This window comes from Nelumbo nucifera, chromosome 3 (genome assembly GCF_055504915.1).
Source record: "Nelumbo nucifera cultivar China Antique chromosome 3, China Antique-T2T, whole genome shotgun sequence".
NCBI lineage: Eukaryota > Viridiplantae > Streptophyta > Magnoliopsida > Proteales > Nelumbonaceae > Nelumbo > Nelumbo nucifera.
This window is the reverse complement of record NC_142651.1, coordinates 98,614,006-98,632,263: the sequence shown is the minus strand read 5'-3', so window position 1 is coordinate 98,632,263 and position 18,258 is coordinate 98,614,006. Positions and strand designations below refer to the sequence as shown.

Genomic DNA, 18,258 nt, shown 5'->3' with positions numbered 1-18,258 from the left:
ATTCATTCTCTATTGGATCTAGGAGGGCTTTACAGTTATCAAAGGGGGTTGCTATGAAGACACTCTTCAGCTCCAACCTGGTTGCCAGTAAGTCAGCTACCCTCCTCCAATCATTAACCTTTTCCTTGGCTTGTATCACAAACTTACTATCCCACTCTTCTCTCTCTAGACCTCCCACCATTCTGCATTGGCCTTTTGTTTTTGCCATGACCACTGGCCATTGTTCTACCCTGCTGTTGCTGAGATATGCCTTCTCCTCCCTTATGGAGGCTTTTTTATCATTTGCTACTCTTTGAGCTAAAAACTCTTTGAACAACCAGTCAACTTCCCCCCATCCTTGGTTCTGTTTTCCTGCTGGTAGACACGCCAGTTGCCTTCGTCCCTTACCAAAAAATTCAGCCAAAGCTATGAAGAAGCCTTTTCTATTCCTCTTACATTCAACAACATATCTTCTCCCTTCTAATGTACTAAAATCCTGCCAGTTTATCTGCTTACCTTTTGAACAGGCTCCAGCTATGAACTCTCTTAGCCACTCGATCACTTCTAATCCTTCCAGCAATATTGTACCCTTTTTCGCTTCCCTTACCTTCAGGCTTACCTTCCCCTTGATTCTCATCTCTTCGAACAGGATTTTTTTTTGCTTCTATCTTCAAGGATCTCCTCCACTGACCTGTCTGCACGAACTCCATTTCTCTAACGAACTCACCTCTGGAAGGTTTTCTTCCCATCAACCCAACTTCTTCAGAGAAACGTTCACCTTCCCATCAACCCAACCATTTCCTTCCCATCTTCTGACTATAGATTCAATCATGTATTCATACCTGATAAGTTGAGAGGGTGGGACGATGGTATCAATTGATTTCATTGAGCATGCCAATGTGGTTCTGTGTGCAGGACCTGTATCATGTCCATATTAATTGGTTCCATAGGTGCTGGAGATAACAGAATGTTATGAACTTTTACTTGCTTGGTAAAGCCTTTTCATATCAATGGCATTGTATTTCTGTCTTTCATTTTTTTTTTATAAACGAATAGTAGTTTTATTAAAGAGAGGAAAAAAGTGTACAAACACCCTAGGAGGAGGTGTGAGCTGCTACCTCCCCTTAGGGATGAGTACAAAACCAATCTCTTATCAGAATGCAATTTATAAGGTAGCCCAATTTATAAGGTATTTCTGTCTTTTATTCTTTGTATGTCTACCCTACTTACCTCATTGAAAAGGGAAACTGTATCCTAATTGATAGAATAACCCTTTTTCATTTCATTCTGTTAAGCAAAAACTCTGCTTATTCTCTAATCTGATTTGTCATTTTCTTTCTAGGTTTTGTATACTCCCCAGGTTTAATTCTTTTAGGAAAATTTGTGTAATAGTTCTAATCTATCTGAGGACTTTATTATTTATTTTTATATATAGATTATTTTTATCCTGCATTGTGTTTTTACAAAATTTTGCAGATTAGGAGTTTTTCTTCAATGTTAATGTGTATCCTTAATGCTGTGTTGGTAGGTTGAGAATGAACTGCCTGAGAAGATTGAAAGACTTGTAAGATGTGAAGCTTCTGCTTATCAAAAGCTATTGATGAAGAGAGTAGAAGATAATCTTGGTTCAATTGGAAATTCAAAGGTTATTCCACTATTTCTTTCTTTTTTATTCTATTTTTCATTCATGGAGCACTATTCAAGTTTGTAACTGTTTTCATTTGTTACTCCTTTACTAAACCTATTAACAATTTTATTTAGGGCCGATCGGTGCACAACTCTGTGATGGAATTACGTAATATATGCAATCATCCGTATCTCAGCCAACTTCATGCAGACGAGGCATGCTATTTTCTTGTTCTTCACTGAATTTTATTTCCCTGATGTGTTAGCTTTGATATTTCTGACTCTTGCCTCTTTTCATATGCATCTTACAGTCTGATCATCTTTTGTAGGTTGATAGTTTTATACCTAAGCATTATCTTCCACCAATTGTTAGACTTTGTGGAAAGCTTGAAATGTTGGATCGATTGCTACCCAAGCTAAAAGCAACTGATCACCGGGTATGCAAAAAATGTTCACATATAGTATTAGGTTGTTGCAATATTTGAAGCAATAGTTTTGTCATTTCCTTTATTTGAATCCTCTCTTTTCCATTGTTGTGGCATTTATTTTTTTTGAAGGTAAAATAAAAACCAAGCATGTTATTAAAAGAAAAAAAGGAATACAAAAGGTGTTATGAAATCACCCAATAACGGAACTGCAAAAAACGATCACTCAAAACCACCAGAAGCCAGCACCAAACAGAAGCCAACACCAAGCAACTCACTAACTCCACCCCCACCGAGGGCATAGAAGGTGATACAAAAAGAAAGACAAAAGTACAAAACCACCTCCAAAAAATGCTCCACCACCCAACTCAGAATCCACTTTGCCAATACACAACTTACCCTGCTGCAAACCTTTTGATATCCTTTCAATTTTTCTTCACCTTCTTGTTTGGTGCAATACAAAATGGATCCCATTTCTATCTGTCAAAATCCTTCAAGCCTTGAACAATTCTTTGATTTTTTATTGTCTTTTAAATTGCTTAGCTGCATTTGGGACCTCTTCCACTTCTGTTCTGCCTTTAACAACACTCTTATCCTTATCCAGCTTCTCACTATGTAGGTTTTTTAATGGAAGCAACATCCTCGAGTGTTTTATACTTTATCTCCACCCTACTGGTCAACCCTTACAAACGTATCTGATTTCTGAGAAAGTTGGGCACCTCCATTCACATGTTTTTTTTTTTCTTGGAAACTATGTCACCAAAATTCTCTGTTTTTTTGAGGAAAGTTTAACCAAATTTTATTAAAAGAAGAAAAGAGTACATGAGATGTACTACACAGGGAAACCCCCCCGAAAAGCTTACAAGGGGGGAAGCCTATTGCTATACAGATTTTATAATCCTGCTCCAATTTTAGCTAATCCATCTGCAATGTGATTTAGCTCCCTCGGGATCCAAAACAAGTTTGCATTTAAATATTCCAAGGAATCTCTTGCCTCTGCCAAGCAATGACTCAACCTCCAAGGACCCCCCTCCTTGTCCTTCAGCCTTTTATGATGTTTGCTGAATCTCCTACAATAGATAAATTCTGAATACCCTAGCTTTTTACTATTCTGATTTCAGTGAGAGCAGTCATCACTTCATCCTTAGTTGAGTCAGCATAGTCGATTGGGCCACTAAAGATCCAGCAGATACTACCCAATTCATCCCTCAAGATGCCTCCAATTCCAGCCAAACCAGGATTGCCTGCAGCACTTCCATCGAAGTTTAAAGTCATCCCTCCTTCATTAAAAAGTATAGGCTGTCTCTGGATGGTTTAAGGGAAGTTTGGAAGGAAGAGAATTGCTTGAATATTTCTGTTAAGGTCATTGGTTGAGAGGTCTTGAAGTTAGGGCTGTTCATAAGAATGCCCAACCTGACCAAACCGACCAACCCGGACCGACCCAACCCGAGTCGGCCGGGTTTTCATCAGTACCGGTCGATTTCGGGTTGGGAAAATATATAAACCGATATATTGGGTCAGTTTCGGTTTTCTTGTGTGAAAACCGAAACCAACCCAACCTGAACCGAACTAGTAGACTAGTTCGGTAGTTCCTAGTTTGAGTAGTTTCCTACTTAACTATAACTAGTCTTCTACTAGAACTAGAAGGCCCATTAGGCAATTACAATTAGAATAGGCAATCTATCATAGTTTCTAACTTTCTATAATCTTTTACACCAAATAGGCAACCCATTAGACAATTACAATTAGAATTCAATTAGGTGTCCTTTTGTACAGGAGAAAAACCAAAACCGACCCAACCCGACTCAAACCGACCAGGTCAGTTTGGCCTATCAGTGGGTCGGTTTCGGTTTCCACGTCAGGTAACCCGACCAGGTCGGGTCGGTTGGGAAAACCCCAATAAACCGACCCAACCCGACCCGTGAACACCCCTGCTTGAAGTGATGGATACTACCTTTTTCCAACTCTCTTTCTTGCAAACTCCTTTCCTCCCAAAAAGAATAAACCCATCTTCAACTTCGGTTTCCATCACTTCAATGGATTGTAGGGACAGCGGGGTTAAAAATGTTGATTTTAAGATTGACCTGGGAGTTTGGGCTTGAAGGTGTAGGGACATTTTGGGCTACTCCTAGCCCTTGTTAACAGAGTATTTTAGAGCAAAAAAAGGAAGGCTCAGGAATTTGAAATGATTTTGGTCCAAGAAGAAAATAGTTGGAGATTCAAGGAGGTAGCAAACTATTAATTGTATCTTGACAAACTAGTATTGATATTTGTGTTGATTTATTCTGAATGCCAAATTGCCATCTGTTCAGTTCCTTGAGATTATTCAACTCAGTGCCAACATTGTCAAAATATTGGTTCTCATGTGTTTTGAAATGCTATTTCAAACACTTATTATTTTTTCCCCATTTTGTCAAGTTTTTTTCCTGATTCTTGTACTATTACATAGTTTATTGGTCTCCATTTGTTTGGGTGAGCCATTCAGTGTTATCTTGGACCGATTATTCTGCAGGTTCTCTTTTTCTCTACAATGACAAGACTGCTTGATGTAATGGAAGAATATCTCCACTGGAAGCGTTACAAGTATCTTCGGTTAGATGGACATACTTCAGGAAATGAACGTGGAGCTCTTATTGAAGAGTTCAACCGACCTGATTCTCCTGCTTTTATATTTTTGCTCAGGTGATTTTTTTTTTTTTTTGCTTTTGGTCCTGGGTGTTTGATAGAGATAAAAATCTTTATTTGTTTTTGTCCTGTTTCAATTCTATCGTAATGTATAAAGTGTGTGCTATATTTTATATTTCTAGATACTAACCTTTCTATCTGTGGTGTTAGTATTCGAGCTGGGGGTGTTGGAGTGAATCTCCAAGCTGCTGATACTGTTATCATTTTCGACACTGATTGGAATCCACAGGCAATATGCAAAAGACATTTCTCCTTTGAATTATTAGTTAGTTGGTGTCCATTTTAGCTTCATTTTAAGCTTGATGGCTTCTTGATGGTTCTCTCCAGGTTGACCTGCAAGCTCAGGCAAGGGCTCATAGGATTGGTCAGAAGAGGGATGTACTTGTTCTGCGGCTAGAGACGGTAACTGTTGGTTTATTTTTCAAGTCTACTGATTTTATTGGTTTTGGAGATAGGATACATGATGCCATGGCAAGAAACTGGTATTTTTTGCTTCAGATGTTTCTGCCTGTATTCCTTTCATCATTTTTGAGTGTTGTCTTTGTTTTATATTTCAGAGTTTGCTTTCTTCGATTGACAGGTTCTTTACAATGAATCATTTGTGGCACAATTTTACAAATGATATGGTCACCTAGTCTAATATCATATTTCATAGGGATCTCTCGTATGGTCATTTAGACTAATGTCCTATTCATAGGGAGCTCTACCCTGATCCTGTTATTTTATATTTTCCCCTACGTCATCAAGTGGATATCCATCAGTCAACCAAGATTGAGGAGATTAATTGCATTTTCTGGTTAATTTTCCCCATTGTTACTTTTTCATAATCCTCCTCAAAGTTGTTATCATACTTGTTAAGTGAAGTTATACTTCGGCTCTTTTTTTTTTTATCACTAAGAAGAAATATTTTATTAAAATAATGAAAAGAAGAGTATCTTTGGAGTAGCCTTGGCTACCCACCCCAAATCCTTAGTTTATACAATAAGTTTACAACAAAATCCAAACTATGAGAGAATAGCCCCTGTTAACCTCTTGCTTGGCTAGATCAGCCAAGCTATTTGCTGATCTTGGTACCCATTGAATTGTCACTTGCATGTCTCTTGAGAATCATCTGAATCTTTTAATACCATTGCTGAAAATCCATGGTGCACTTTCAGCCTGCAGTAACCAGCTTATAACAACCTTGGAATGTCCTTCAATTACAAGTTTCCTCACCCTCATCTCCATTGCTTTCCACACCCCAAATTTTGCAGCCATTATTTCTGCCCTTATTGAGTTCCCTTCTCCTATTGGCTCCGAAAACATATCTCGTGTTAACACTTTTTTCATCTCTTATCACCACTCCAACTCCTGAGGGAGCTGGGAAGCCAAAGAAGCATTTTCAGGAGGGTTCCAAATTTTAATTCCTTTGGCTCTTTTTGCCTGATACATCTGAAAGCCCTAGGACAGGACACACCTTGTTTTCAGTTTATCCATGCTGTCAAATTCTCCAAGACACCCACCGTTCTGTTTGTTAGTTCTCCTAAACCCTCCCAAGTTGAAGTTTTTCTCTTTTAAAAGAAAAAATGTTGTCTTACACAACATGTCATATTTTCACTATTATATCTATAGTAGTAGGTTTTGTATCCCTATTGGGCTGGATCAAGGTACACCAGTAACTACCCAGTTACTATTGGGTCTCACAAATTGGACTCATTATCAACCTGTTTGAACTAGGACCTCTTCCAGCCCCCCTAAGTAGTAGGGTTGGAATTCGTTGGGTCTGTCAGGTCAACCTGGCTCATTGACAGATTTGGCACAGATAGGAATAGGAAAACCTTCTTTATTGTGAAGTTTCTCAATGGATTAAGTTTACTATTTTATAATTGATATTTCAGATTATTTTTTCTTAAAGCTATTGCAAGGGGCTGGCTACTTCAATAAATGTATGAAGAGGCCTCTCTGTGTAATGGGCAGGTTATGACTATGGCTAACCCCTTGGTCGTTGGGTGGTATTTTTTTGAAGCAAAAAAAAAATTGAAATATGGGTTAGATACATGGAGCACAAGGGAATCTGATAGAGAAAGAACTGAGATGATATTGAAGATAATAAGGATATATTGGATATGATTTCTGTGTTGTTCTTTTTGTCAATTTTAGAAACTAGATGTAAAACATCATTGCCAAACACGATTTTTGTGTAATGTTAATTATTATATTATATTTGCTGTTTTAAGGTTCGGACTGTAGAAGAACAAGTTAGAGCTGCAGCTGAGCACAAACTGGGAGTTGCTAATCAGAGCATTACCGCTGGTTTTTTTGACAACAATACTAGGTATTATTGCTGTCCTTGCTAGCCCATAAAACATGCCTCATGAATTTGTGAAGAAGGCCAAAAATTTCTCTCTAGTTTTTGATGAAGATTTCTTTTTTTAATCTCCAGTGCAGAGGATCGAAGGGAATATTTGGAGTCCCTCCTAAGGGAGTGCAAGAAAGAAGAGGTTGCCCCAGTTTTAGATGATGATGCTCTCAATGACCTTTTAGCACGCAGGTAAATCTGATATTTGATTTCTATCTATTATCCATCTTTTATTTATTTATTTTTGATCAGAAAAAGGATTTTGTTAATAAGGAAGAAGTGATAATGAAGATACTTAGTTGGAATGTGAGGGGTATAGGAAGTGCAAGGAAAAGAGCAACGATTAAAGAGGTGATAAAGAGGTTTGACCCAGACATTGTACTAATACAGGAGTCCAAGAGAATGGAGTTTGACAATAGATGGGCAAAGAGTGTATGGAAAGCCAGGGGGATTAGTTGGGTGTCTGCTCCCTCATGGGGAGCTTCAGGGGGATAGTGACAATGTGGAAGAGGGATGTGATTGAAGGATTGGAGGAACTGATCGGAAAATACTCAGTCTCCCTGAAGTTTAAGCAGCAAGAGGATCATTATGTGTGGGTGCTAACACAATGTTTATGGACCAAATGATTACAGAGAGAGACGAGAATTGTGGGAGCAACTGGCTGATATCAGAGGGCTATGGGAGGAGCATTGGTGTGTGGGTGGGGACTTCAATGTGATTAGATTCATAGAGGAAATCAATAATACTAATCAGAGGGTGACAACTAGTATGAGGAAGTTTAACTGGTTTGTTGATGCCTTTGAACTCAAATAGATACCCTTAGTCCACAAGACATTCACTTGGTCCATTCAAGGAGGGGCTGCAGCTCGCGCCTCTCGTTGGGATGATGTATGAACTCACTCTAATTTGCTTATGAATTGATAAACTTATTATTATTCATCAAAAAAAGACATTCACTTGGTCCAATCTCCAATCGAGTCCCATATGCTCTAAGCTGGATCGGTTTCTGTTCTCTTTGGATTGGGAAGACCATTGGGGGAACTTAGCCTCTAGAGCTCTTCCTAGATTGACCTTTGACCATTGGCCCATAGTGATCTGGAAGGAGGATAGGAGGAGTGGAGGACCTACCCCTTTTAGGTTTGAAATTATGTGGTTACTCCATCCTTGGTTTATTAAGGGAGTAAGGGAGTGGTGGAATGAGAAGGTATGAGGTTCCATAAGAAACTACAATTTTTGAAAGCTAAGCTTTAGGAGTGGAATCAATTGGAGTTTGGAAGGTTAGAAGAAAGAAAGAGAACCTTGATGGACCAACTTGAGCTCCTTAACTTGAAAGAAGAAAGGGGAGAATTTGGAGAGGCAAACAAGGAACAAGGAAGAGGTTTGAGAATACAACTAGAGGATTGTCTACATAAGGAGGAAATAAGCTGGAGGCAAAAATCTTGATGTAAATGGATGCAAGAGGGAGATAGAAATACTAAGTTTTTTCATTCTATGGCAAATGGGAGGAGTAGGAGAAAGTTTATTTCTAGACTGGAAGTGGATGGAGTAGCTCTAACACAATAGGGCACTTTAAGTCCATCTTAAGGCCTTTAAGTAGGGGGTGTGGTTAGAAGGATTGTATTGGCTAGATGTAGGGGTAGACAACAGTCAGAGATTGGAAAGAAGGTTTGAATTGGAAGAGATTAAGGAGGCTGTGTTTTCTATGGACAAAACAAAAGCTCCAGGCCTAGATGGTTTTACAATGGCTTTTTACCAAGACTGCTGGGATATTTTGGAAGGGAACCTCCTGCTAGTGTTGAGGAATTTCATAGGAGAGGAGTTGTTAACCCGGGAATGAATTCCACCTTCTTAGCTTTGGTTCCAATAAAGAAAGATGCATTCCATCCAAAGGATTTCATGCCAATCAGATTGGTAAATAGCTTGTATAAGATTTTAGCAAAGGTTTTGCCTTTGAGATTGAAGGAAGTACTGCTAGTAATCATTACACCAAATCAGGGAGCTTTTGTGAGTGGAAGACAAATTACTGATCAAATCCTAATTGCCAATGAAAATGTGGAGAACTTCATGAAGGATAGAAAGAAGGGAGTGGTATGTAAGTTGGATTTGGAAAAGGCTTATGACTTGGTGGACTAGTCTTTCTTGCTGAAAGTTATGACCAAATTTGGGTTTGGGGCTAGATGGTGCTAATGGATTATGGGGTGTGTTCGGAATTGTCATTATTTTGTGCTAGTGAATGGGACAATAGTAGATTTCTTTCCAACTATTAGGGGCATAAGACAGGGGGACTCCCTATCTCCCTTTTTGTTCACTCTGGTTGTTGATGTTCTGGGGAGATTGATTCACAGAGCGAATTCTAGAGGCCTCTTAAGTGGATGGAGACTTGGAAGGGAGGAAACCCCCCTTACCCACTTATAGTTTGCAGATGACATGATTTTGTTTTGTGAAGGAGGAAATTTGAGGTACATCAGGAACATGAAATTGGTGATATAACTCTTTGAACAAATTGAAGGGATGAGAGATCCATCATATGGATGGCCGAACCCTGCAGGAAGGTTGGGTGAAATTTCAAAAAATTATTTTCTCCCATCCGGGAATCACATTCCCTAATTTAGAAAACTGCATTTTCAAGGTTCGTTCTTGAATCCAAAATTAGAACAGATCAATAGGAGGTGAGGGATATACCTGATACGAAGTAGCAGTAACTCCCAACGCTGGTGTTCACGCCCGAAGAAAAGACCAAAACCCGCTTCTACTGAAGATGACACAGTGTGTAGTGAAGCAGGTTCAACAGGATGGTTCTTCAGCAAGAATCGAGCAAGGGTTGGTGAGCACTACTTCGGATTGTTTCTTCTAACAAGAAACAATATCAAGAACCTTTCTTGATCAGAACCACTAGTGGAGATCGAATTGGGTATGGGCGGCAATAATTGGAAAGAATTCTACAGTTTGCTGTTGTGTGTTTAATTTGAAGAATTCGCCCCCTATTTATAGCCTTCTCTGGATCAGCCTCCTAATCTAATTAGGAGAGAGTTTCCTAATCCAAATCTTATATTTGGATCTGGACTCTTAAATGGATAAGACTTATCTTATCCTTCAGCTAATCCTAATCAGTTCAGAACTGAATTCGCCCCCTTTTAATTAACTAACTTAAGCCCAATTCGAATTGGGCCTTAGGCCCATTAAGCTTATGTGCTCACTTACTCTTTAACCTGTTGCCCAGTTGGCTCTCTTTGTATGGCGTGGGACCCTAACATTGATCTACACATAAGCCACATGGGTTCAGCCCAACCTTTGTTACAAAGCCTGGCTGAATTCACTGTAGGAGACAGTGAACCCTTGAGTCCATCACCATTGGCTCTTAATGGGCCCAACATTTACACTAAATGGTTTTTGGATCTAACCCCCTTATTAAAACCCAAGAACTATTGGCAGATGCAAGATTAATCTATCAGGTATTATCCTCAATGGTCTTATACTTAACCTCTCAGCCCATAATGATCAAACACTGCCCGACAAGAGAGGACCTCTCCCTCGGCTACAAGGTACAGTGCTGCATTCTCTACTCACATTTGAAATCAACTGCCGGCAGTTTAGTTTCCATAAGAGAGAGTGCATTCCCCGATCATTCACTTTGTCCGACAAAGGGGCTGATCCTGTCATTATGATCACCCACTCAGGTGAATTCTCGGACTGTCCCAACATCCCCAGGTTTTGATCCCCTCTAAGGATTTCACTGATTGGCATAATAAAGACAACCCAATCCGGCACCTAGTGTAGTACCATAATCGAGTCTAGGGGTCAGGTGCATATTCTAGTTTTGCCCATCTATCTCCAAGGTCCAGGGCAATACTGGAATTCGGTCCGGTTCAGGGTTTCAAGAAAAACCCACACTGCATGTACCTCAGGTCTCACCCTGGCAGCTGAGACAAGCCACCCCAACCAAGTTGGTGACACATCAGTGTCAGCCTTGGCAGGATAAATCTCCCAGATCTATTCAACGGCTATGAAGATTCTAAACTAACACGAGTCTCATAAGTGTCCAGTTTAAGGGTATTACACAAAAACAGACCACAATGACATAAATCAATTATGTACTTTATTCATTTACAATAAATATCAAAAGATACATCAATCTGATTGGAGCTAAGGACATAACTGTCTAACACAAATATCCAATCTAAAGGTGAATTTTGAGAAAAATTGTGTAGTAGGTGTGAATTTGGAGGAGGGAGAGATTAGGGAGAATGCAAAATTGCTGGATTGTGAAGTCTTAGGGTGGCCATTGAATTATTTAGGGTTGCCATTGGGTGATAACCCAAAGAAAGAGATTTTCTGGAATTTGATGGTAGAAAGATTTGAAAAGAGACTTGTCTCTTGGAAAAAGAATTACCTTTCCCTTGGAGGGAGGATTACATTGATTAGGGCTACTCTAGCCAGCTAACCCATTTATTTCCTATCAATGTTCAAAATCCCAACTGAGGTATCTAACAGATTGAAGAAGATGATGAGAGATTTTCTTTGGGAGCTAGGAGAGGAGAAGAGGGACCGTAGGGTGAGCTGGGAGGTGGTGACCAGGAGCAAAAACCTAGGTGGTTTGGGGCTTGGGAACATTAGAAAAAGGAATTTGGCACTTTTGGAGAAATGGTCGTGGAGGTTTCCACTAGGGAAGGATAAGCATTGGGCTAAAGTAGTGGTAAGCATACATGGGCTAGAGCAAAATGGATGGGATGTTGGAATCCGAGCTAGGACTACAAGCGTGTCACCTTGGAAAGCCATTCATGATATGCTACCAGTCTTCGCCCCTCTTGTCAGGTATGATTTGAATTCAGGTAACTCCATAAAATTTTGGGAACAAACTTGGGTGGGGAATGCCCCTCTAAAGGACCGTTTCCTTCCTTGTATGCCCTATCTGACTTGAAAAATGAGCCAGTTTCTATTTCATTACCCCTTCCTCTTCCAATTCTGGGTTTGGGTGGAATTTGGGCTTGAGGAGGGCTGTGAGAGACTTAGACCTTGACAGTATTTCGAGTCTCCTTGGACTTCTTGATAATGTTTTCTTAGACCTTGCTAAGTTGGACTCTAGAATCTGGATCCCCACCCCCACTGGCCCATTCTCCTGTGCCTCTTTGTTCAAAGTCTTAAGCCAGTTCTCTAGTCCTGTAGCCCTCCTCTTCCCTGTTAATGAGGTTTGGTGCAGACCAATTCCTCCTAGGGTTCGTAGTTTTTGCTGGGAGGTGTTTCTGGAAAGAATGAATATTGGTGATCTGCTCCAAAAGAAGAGACCCAAGACATGTTTATCCCCTCACAGGTGTGCTCTTTGTAAAGTGGATGGGGAGACTGGTTTTCACCTATTGGTGTCATGCCAGTTTGCAAAGTCTTTTTTTTTTTTGATAGGAAACAATAACTTTCATTAGATAAAACCAGAGGAACAACTGTCACCTAAGTAAAAGGTGACCCCTGTATAACAAATAACTTACAACACTACACAAAACAAAACCTCTCGATTCACCCCTTGTTTTGCTAGGTTGTCAGCTAAAGCATTTGCTGACCTCCTAGACCAATACACTTGTGCATCCAGTTCCCTTGTGAGGCTCAATAATTCCCTTACATGTTGTCTAAGGGGCCATGTTCCCAAACTATTTGATTGCAGCCAACCTACTACTAATTTGGAATCCTCCTCCACTTCTAACTGTTGAAAACCCAATTGCTTGGCCCATCTGAGCCCCTGGAGGAGAGCCAATACTTCAGCTCTAAGCGAGTCCCTCAAACCTATTGGACCAGAATACAAAGCTAGGATTTTTCCTTCCGCATCTCTAAACACACTCCATATTCCGGAAGGTCTGGGGTTCCCAATAGAGCTGCCATCAAAATTCAGTTTGACATTACTCTGCATAGGAGGGGACCAAACTGCTTGTATCGTAGGTGATGAAGTAGAGACATCCTTGAACAGTTTACAAAGTCTATTTGGGAGTGGGCTTTCTCCCTCTTTGGGTGTAGTTGGAATCTTCCATCAAACTTGCAAAGTCTTTTTTCCCTTCTTTCTTCAGGTGGCATATGAAAAGGGGAAGGACCATGTGGAGATGCCTGAGGGCTGTGGTATGCTGGTCTTTATGGGAAGAAAGAAACTCTCCAGGCTATTCTTTGAAGTAGAGAGAGGTGCTGAAGAACTGAGAGAACTGATCCTTATAAGGGTTGTACAATGGCTGAAGTCTTCAGAGCTGTTCACAGATTACACAGTGGATGATATGTTGAAGAAATGGGGTGAGATTGATAATTGCACCCAGACTAAAACAGTAATGAGTGTGTCTTGGAACCCCCCCATGTGAAGGGTGGATTCTACATCCCATGTGAAAATGACATGGATGCTTCTGCATACTCCACTTTGCAGAACTTATATTTGTTTTCCATTATTTTTACTTTTATTTTTGTATATTCAGTCTATTGAATTTGTTGTACTCTTTTCTTCATTGGCAGTGAGTCCGAACTGGATGTTTTTGAATCAGTTGACAGACAAAGGCGGGAAGAAGAGATGGTATGTACTTGTTTGTCCACATAATTTTTTCTTCCTTTCTTCAGATGCAATGGTAGGCCAGGACTTTTATTGTTTTCCTGTAGAGTTATGTTATAGTGAATGAATTCTGCAGGCAGCATGGAAGAATTTGGTGCAGGAACAGGATAAAGATTGTTCTGAATCTTTACCCCCCATGCCTCCACGTCTGGTCACAGATGATGACTTACTGACATTCTATAAAGCTATGCAGATATTTGATGCATCTAATGTACCAGCAAAGCGGAAAAGTGAATATCTTGGTGGGCTTGATACCCAACAGTATGGCAGGGGCAAACGGGCCAGAGAGGTTTGTAGATTATGCTATATTCTTATATGTAAAGCAAGTCTTTATGTGATAACCTGTTTCATTAATATGTTTACCTTTTCTAAGATAGTTTCTTTCCATTGTATAGGTACGCTCCTATGAGGACCAGTGGACAGAAGAAGAATTTGAAAAGATGTGTCAGGTGGATTCTCCTGAATCCCCCAAACCCAAGGAAGAAATAATTGAAGGGAATGTGGCAACAGAAACCAGTGGATCTAAAGCAGTCGTAGGGACAACAGAACCACTGACTTCTGTACCACCGCCACCTCCATCCACAGAGCAGCCACAGGTACCAGGTAAAGAGCAACCACCAGCATCCAGACGAGGACGGGGTAGGCCAAAAAGAGCAACAGCAGATATTTCAGTATCTCCAGGGATTGTTTCCACTCCTGAGAGTACAAGCAAACTGAATATGGGACAGAAAACAGTGGTTCCAAGTTCCACTGCCACCCTTACCCCTGATGGTTCGGTTCCATTCTCTACTACCACTGCTATCCCAGATGGTTCAATTTCAAGTTCCACTGTTACCCCTGCTTCTGGTGGTTCAATTCTTAGTTCCACTCCAGCCCCTGTCTGTGATAGTTTTCCTGGTTCTGTTACTGTCAGGAGTCTGAGTGGAACCACACAACCAGGATTAAGCTTAAGCACTGCCCCTGGTTCTTTAATCACTACTCCTATTCCATCTGCTCCCATGCCAATTAAGGGACAAAACAGGAAGACTCAAAGTGGATCAGAAGCACCTCGTCGTAGGGCAAAGAAACAAACTTCTGGATCATCATCAGTTGGCCCTGATATTAGTCCCATTTCAAGAATGCCAAAGGAAACAAGTCTAGCAACAGATAGCTCTCTAACTTCTTTCACACAAGAAAAGCAAAAGGCAGCAAGCAGATCACCTGCAATTACAAATCCACCTGCTGTTGTTGGCCCTGAAACCAACCCAATTTCAAGAATTCCAAAGGATATAAGCATGGTATCTGAAAGTTATCCAAATTCTACTTTTGCCATACCAAATGTTGTAAGTAGACCACCTGGAACGTCGAATACGGCTACTATTGTTAGTTTTGAGGTTAACCCAATCTCAGGATTACAGAAGTTAGTTGAATTGGTTCCAGTTCGAACTACAATTCCGACCTTTGTTCAAGATAAATATACAAGTGTGGTCCCTGGCCTGGACAAAAAGGAAACTGAAAGTAAAGTTGAGAAAAAACCCAATTCTATTGGGGCCACCACTACTACAGCAAGAAAAGATAGCGTGGAACCCAGAAAGAATGATGGCCTGAAGGGCAGCATGTTGTATGCAGGACAAGAGCACAAGGTTGACCAAACATCTGCACCTGTTGTGTCCACATTGGCACAAGATTTGAGGGAAAGGAGGTCCCTTCGTATGGGGTCCATAGATCATCAAAAATCAACTGAAAAACCAGAATCTGCTTCTGCCCTGAGTGTGCAGAAAACTGTACCTGTTTCTGATGCCTCAAAAGTAGCAACTTCAGGTAATATAAGAGGTGATGGAGATAAAACCCTGGGTCATCCTACCGTCAAGCCAGTTGGATTTGCTACAGGCCAAGGCAACATTCACACTGCCAATGCATCAAGTTTGAGCACCCAGGACACAAGGAGAGAAATTCCTTCGATCCCTGCTCCATTGCGTCAAACTAAATCTTCTGCAGAGAAAGATAAGTGCAAATCATCTGTTCCTGCTAAGAGGGGTTCTAGAAAGAAAGACTTAAGTGCTCCCAATAATAAACCAGCTGCTGTTGTGATGAATGATGCTTCAAACATCATTGAGACAATACCGACAGCACATTCAACCTTGGTTGGCCCGTTGGTGGCTGAAAGCAATAGGAGCACTAAGAAAGCCAGCACTGTTAGAGATAAACAGGATATTACTGCAAAGAAAATGCGCAGTGTAGCCCCTGATGTGGCTTGTCAAACCAATTCTCTTGTTGTAGTATCTGATCAAAAGCCAAGTGCAACTGATAAATTGGAACTTTCTTCCCAAACCAGCCAGCAAGTGGGTCCTTCAGTATTGCAGGAGAATATTCCCATGTCCATAGAGAGGAACTCTGCTGCCATAGAAGCCAGTGGACCAGGAAATGTCACCCCTGAGAAAGATAAGATCAGCCCTCCTGATGTCCCAACTGACAAGAGTGCAACCTCAACTGAGAATTCAAATATTTCTGCTCAAGACAAGCAGCTGACTCAGTCAGCAGTAGGGAGGAACTCTTCAGCCAGAGAAGCCAGTGGACCAGGAAATGTCACCCCTGAGCAAGATAAGAAGATTACTCCTCTTGAGGTCCCAACTGACAAGAGTGCAACCTCAACCGAGAAATCAAATATTTCTTCTCAAGACAAGCAGCTGACTCAGTCAGCGGTAGAGAGGAACTCTTCAGCTGGTGAAGCCAGTGGACCAGGAAATGTCACCCCTGAGCAAGATAAGAAGATCAGTCCTCCTGCAGTCGTAACTGACCAGAAGCTAAAATCTACTGAGAAATCAAATATTTCTGCTCAAGACAAGCAGATATCTCGGTCAGCAGAAGATGTGAATGCTGCAAATCCCATATGCAAAAGTGTTGCATGCATAGAATTGAGTGATGTCAAATCTTCATCTGCGTCAGAGGACGGAAGCTTGCCATCCCAAGTTGAGTTCTCTCAAAAGCCAGCAGCATTTGTCTTGCAATCTGGGGAGACCCAATCAAGTGGCATAAATGATGCTGCTTCTGTAAGGGAGGTTGGAATTTGCTCCTCTGAAACTACAATTGTCTTGGGTGGCAAAGATGGGGCTTTGACATTGTCTCCAGTTTCAAACCTGCCAAATGAAAAACTTGAAAACCCATCTGCCGAAATAAATGCTGCAAAAGCAGTACAAGATAAAACAAATGTCCTTGTGATTCTTGAATCAACATGTAAAGATGCTTCTGCACTGTTGGGTGATATGACAGTTAATAACATACCAAAAGAATCTCCACATCTCAAATCGTCTAATGTTGTCCCTGAAGCAATAGTGGAAGGCAAAGTGAGTGAGTATGAAGATCTATCAATTTCTGGGCCTGTTAAAAAATTGACAGATTCAGAAAAGCCTATTGAAAGTAAGTCTCTGGTGGAGGAAAGAGGAGAGATCAATTCTGATCTTGTTACTGAAGGGGTCTCAAATGTTTCTTGTACAGGTGCTTCTAGTGTGAAGATGGGTAAAAATTTGGAGTCAAATGATTCTGATGGTTCTCAACTGACAGAGAACAACGCAAACAATGCAAAATGTGATATTGAAGAGCCTCTTCAATCTGCTGAAACTTCAGCAGCAGGTCTCCAGTTGGCTGAATCTTCATGTCCAGCTGGTCTAATTGCAGTGGAAACACCACTTTCTGAAGTGCTAGTGGGATCCACTGAAACTTGTAACAGAAATGATGCTGAAAATGCCTCTGTGGTGATACAGCCAAACATGCAAGTGGTTTTGGAGGACCAAAATAAGACCGGTAACAAGAATAGTGAGGTGGAGGAGACTGTAATCTCAGATGTTGGCGTTGTTTCTGGATCCAATCTCTCTGAGTCAGTTCTTGTTTCATTTCATAAGAATAGGTCTGCTCCTGGGGTTACTGAATGTGCATCCAAGGAACCAGAAAAAAACCTTGCTGTTGATGAAGTGGTAGTAACTAGGTTAGTGGCTGACATTTGTACAGTTCCAAAGAACTCTGAGAAAACTGAAGTCTGCACAGTACTTGGCCAGAATAAAGTACCAGATCCACCCATGACTGCCTCAACTGCATCTACTGGTGTCCAACTTCCTCAATCATGTGAGCAAATTCCAATTTCTTCTATTGCCCATGGTGTACCAGAGGATTCTGTAGCTTCCATGATCTCAGAGAAAGCAGATGACAATAAGAAACATGAAGGTGCTGCTGCACTTATTGAGGGAAAGAATCCAGATGAACATGATCTTGCCTCCGTTTTTACTGTCCAGGTTCCTCAGCAAATGGAACAGGTCCCAAATCCATGTAATATGGCAAGCTTTGATTCTGGTATTTATTTTCTTTAGCTACCTTTTTTCCATTGCTTTATCTTTTATCTATCTTTCCATATCTTTATTAAATTTATTTAATTCAATTTTTTTTTGAGAACGATAAGTTAAATTTATTGCTGAAAAGAAATAATGATACAGCAGGCCACCTGATTGAGCTCAAAACTAAAGAGCCCATAGACACTGGTGGCACACATATCCAGACAGAACCAAATCACCTAAATACATAATCTGGTCAAGAGAATTTTGGGAGACAGCAAATGAAACCCAAAACCCAGACCTTATTCTGCCAACGGTCAAGTTGATGAGCTCCTC

The 18,258-nt window shown here is 40.7% G+C and overlaps 1 protein-coding gene across 4 annotated transcripts in view; it reads left to right on the top strand.

Moving 5' to 3' along the window:
- The window catches only part of SYD (P-loop containing nucleoside triphosphate hydrolases superfamily protein), a 61,399-nt gene that overhangs the window by 31,942 nt on the left and 11,199 nt on the right, over window positions 1-18,258 (top strand). For 3 of the 4 annotated variants that reach the window (XM_088900664.1, XM_010248814.3, XM_088900663.1), the window contains exons 19-29: window positions 1,508-1,624; window positions 1,741-1,821; window positions 1,935-2,042; window positions 4,543-4,712; window positions 4,866-4,944; window positions 5,043-5,117; window positions 6,932-7,029; window positions 7,138-7,245; window positions 13,528-13,585; window positions 13,698-13,910; window positions 14,017-17,944. In XM_088900664.1, the coding sequence (XP_088756790.1) occupies window positions 1,508-1,624; window positions 1,741-1,821; window positions 1,935-2,042; window positions 4,543-4,712; window positions 4,866-4,944; window positions 5,043-5,117; window positions 6,932-7,029; window positions 7,138-7,245; window positions 13,528-13,585; window positions 13,698-13,910; window positions 14,017-17,944 (5,035 nt within the window). The remainder of the gene's footprint in view (window positions 1-1,507; window positions 1,625-1,740; window positions 1,822-1,934; window positions 2,043-4,542; window positions 4,713-4,865; window positions 4,945-5,042; window positions 5,118-6,931; window positions 7,030-7,137; window positions 7,246-13,527; window positions 13,586-13,697; window positions 13,911-14,016; window positions 17,945-18,258) is intronic. The other variant, XM_010248815.3, reaches the window with a different exon arrangement.